At 40.4% G+C, this 3805-nt stretch overlaps 1 protein-coding gene across 1 annotated transcript in view; it reads left to right on the forward strand.

Annotated features, from left to right (window-relative positions):
- Positions 1–3805, forward strand: part of ANKAR (ankyrin and armadillo repeat containing) — an 82860-nt gene that overhangs the window by 32640 nt on the left and 46415 nt on the right. The window contains exon 8 of the mRNA XM_004701488.3: positions 2030–2238. Coding sequence (XP_004701545.1) covers positions 2030–2238 — 209 coding nt within the window. The remainder of the gene's footprint in view (positions 1–2029; positions 2239–3805) is intronic.

Here is a 3805-nt window from a genome sequence, read left to right on the forward strand (position 1 = left end):
CTGATGGTTCCTGGCTATTGAAAAATATAGCATCTGGGGTCTTAAAGGCTTGAAGATAAACAAGCGGCCATCTAGCTGAGAAGCAACAAAGCCTACATGGAAGAAGAGCACCAGCCTGTGTGATCATGAGGTGTCGATGGGATCAGGTACAAGTCATCTAAGACCCAGAACAAAATCATACCCATAGTGAATGAGAAGGTGGTGGTGGTGTTGGTGGCATGGACTAGAAACCCAATGCCCATCGCCCTAACAGAGGGGTCACAGGGAAGAGATGAGCCAGTCAGGGTGCAGTATAGCACTGATAAAACACACAACTTTCCTCTAGTTCTTCGGTGCTTCCTTCTCCCCACTATCAAGACCTCAATTGTACCTTACAAATCGGATTAGACCAGAACATGTGCACTACTACAGACAAGAGTCCGCAACACAGGGAATCCAAGATACATTAATTCCCCAGGGCCAACAATGAGAGTAGAGCTACCAGGAGGATTAGGGGAGGGTGGGGGGAGAAAAGGGAAATTGATCACAAGGATCAACCTATAACCCCCCTCTCAGGGGGACGAACAATGGAAAATTGGGTGGGGGCAATGGAGGACGATGCAAGATATGAAAATATTAATCTATAACTTATCAAGGGTTCCTGAGGGAGAGCAGGCGGGGGAGGGATGGCAAAGAAATGGGGAGCTGATACCAGGGGCTCAAGTGGGAAGAGAATACTTTGAAAATGATGATGGCAGCATATGTGCAAATGTGCTTGACACACTGGATGAATGTATGGATTGTGATAATAGATGTAAGAGCCCCCCAAAAGAGTATTTAATAATTTTTTTTAAATGGTGGGGGTGGGGGATAGAGGAGAGGGTGGAGGTGAGCGTTGAAAGGTAAGTACCAAGAGGAAAGATTTTAGTTAAGATAGGAAGGCGTGGGTTATGTGGATAAGGGAAATAATAACTGAGGCAATGTAATAGGGTAAAAGGTAAAAGCCACCTATCAAGGCTGTGGTAGACAGACTGTCTACACTGACTGCCCACCAACTCTAGGCCTGTGCTGGTTCACTCTTATACCTGCACTGCCAGGCAACTGTTAGCTTTGGGTAGATTGTTTGTTTGATTGGCTTTAACAAATGAAGAAAGCCTCCCATTTTGCTTATGGTCACATTGCTAGTCAGTTGATTATTTAAGATAGATCATAAGTTGCTATAACATAGAAACAAAGAAATAGGGTGGTTTGAACAAGATGTACATATAGTTCTTGCTCATGAAAAGTCTGTATTGATCCTCTGGGACTAACGTACTGATCGGAAGTATCAAAGAACTATTTTATTCCTCTTTAATATGTGGCTCCTGTCATGTCCAAAGTAGTGAGTCCTCTTTCCATGATCATATGTGCATTCTACCCATGAGTAGAAAGTAATGCATATTCTTTTTCCTTCTAGGGGAATTGCCCATGAAATATCTATTAACATCCCATTATCCAGACTGACTCATACGGCCACAAGGGAGGCTGAGAATAGTTTTCTGGATAGCTTTGTGTCCAACAACAACAACAACAACAAATATTTGCTATCTAAGAAGCAAATAATAATTTTCTTTGAAAAAGAAAAAAAAAAAGTCAGTTTCTGAGCTTTAAGAGATAGATATGAAGTTTAAAGAAATGGGTTTTGAGCCTCAGTTTCAGAATATTTAAAATGATTGGATAATAATTGCCTTACTTTTAATTAACACAGAGTTATTATCAGAATCAAACAGGATAGCGTATACGTTATATGTGAACTTTGTATATTCCCAAATGCTGGGCAATTTATAAGGCACGGTAATGAAGTTGGCAACAGCTATTAGTATTTGAAGCAGGTGGAAAGGAGAGTACCAGGGAGGCAAATCGAATCACATGTGGAATATAGAGGACAGGGCGCTTTAGAAAGAGAAAATGGCGACGGAAATTAGAATTCCTTCATTAGCAGTTTGAATAGTTTACAAAAAGTACATAAAACACTATATGTGTCCTTAACTATATGTTCCTTGTTTTTTAGGAATCAGTGTACCCCACTGTTACTTGCTGCCACTTCGGGAGCACTGGATACCATCCAGTACTTATTTTTTCTTGGTGCTAACTGGAGAAAAACAGACAATAAAGGAAATAATATCATTCATTTGTCAGTGCTCACCTTTCACACAGAGGTCCTCAAGTATATAATAAGGTTAAATAATCCTGAACTCCCAGTTTGGAATACTTTAGTTGGTGAGTATTTAATACGCAAAATCTTCTCAAATAAATCTCCTGATTATTATTAACTCTGAGTTTGAAATAAAATAACGTATGAGTCATATTTTCAATATGTAAAAATCTTGAAATACCTTATGAAACCCAGAGATAAAGACAAAGCTGACATTCAGTTTTGTGAGCACAGAAAGTTTGGGGTTTTTTTTCTAAATTAAAATAAAAATTATGAGGGGGCTTCAACATTTTCACGAAAAAAAATCCACAATCTTTTAATTCCATTTTCTATAAAGTTTTTGAAGCCTCCCTCATATATGAACCAAGAAAATAATACTTTATACAATTAATTTTTGGAGCCCATGGGACTTTCAATAGTCTTCTCTAGCACCATAATTCAAATGCATCCATTCTTCTTCAGTTTCCTTATTCAATGTTCAAATTTCGTATGCATACGAGGCGATGGAGAATACCATGGCTTGGATCAGGCACACCTTAGTTCCCAATGCAACATCCTTGCTTCAACACCTTAAAGAGGTTTGATGCAGCAGATTTACCTAACGATGCATATTTGATCTTTTGATTGCTGCTTCCATGAGCATTGATTGTGGATCCAAAGAAGACAGAACCCTCGACAACTTCAGTCTCCTCTCCATTATCATGATGTTCCTATTGGTCCATTTGTGAGGACTTTAGTCTCCTTTACATTGAGAAGTAATTCATACTGAAGACTGAAGTCCTTGGTCATCAACAGCAAGTATTTCCAGTCCTCCTCGCTTTCAGCAAGCAACGCTGTGCCATCAGCATATTGCAGGTTGTTAACAAGCCTTCTTCAAATCTTTTTTAAAAATTTAAATCATTTTATTGGGGGCTCATATAGTTCTTATCACAATCCATACATACATCCATTGTGTCAAGCACATATGTACATTTGTCACCATCATCATTCTCAAAACATTTGCCGTCCAGTTGAGCCCTTAATATCAGCTCATTTTCCCCCTCCCTCCTCTCATGAACCCTTCATAATTCATAAATTATTTTGTCATGTTAAACTGTCCGACATCTCCCCCGACCTCTTCTTTGCTGTCCATCCCCCAGGGAGGAGGCTATACATAGATTCTTGTAATCGGTTCCCCCTTACCATCCCACCTTCCCTCCACCCTCCAGACATCACCACTCTCACCACTGTTACTGAAGCGGTCATCTGTCCTGGATTCCCTGTGTTTCCAGTTGCTATCTGTACCAATCAATGTACATCATCTGGTCTAGCCAGATTTATAAGGTAGAATTAGGATCATGATAGTGGGGGGAAGGAAGCATTTAAGAACTAGAGGAAAGTTATATGTTTCATCGTTGCTACTCTGCCCCATGACTGGCTCATGTCCTCCCCACGAACCTTCAGTAAGGGGGTGTCTAGTTGCCCACCGATGGGCTTTGAGTCTCCATTCTTCGCTCACCCTCTTTTACAATGATATGATTTTTGATCTTTGACGCTTCATACCTGATCCCCTCGACAGCTCGTGGTCACACAGGCTGGTGTGCTTCTTCCATGTGGATGTTAATGCTTCTCAGCTAGATGGCCGCTTGTTTA

Source organism: Echinops telfairi, unplaced genomic scaffold (assembly GCF_000313985.2).
Source record: "Echinops telfairi isolate 266 unplaced genomic scaffold, ASM31398v2 ScPeMD7_3;HRSCAF=10, whole genome shotgun sequence".
NCBI lineage: Eukaryota > Metazoa > Chordata > Mammalia > Afrosoricida > Tenrecidae > Echinops > Echinops telfairi.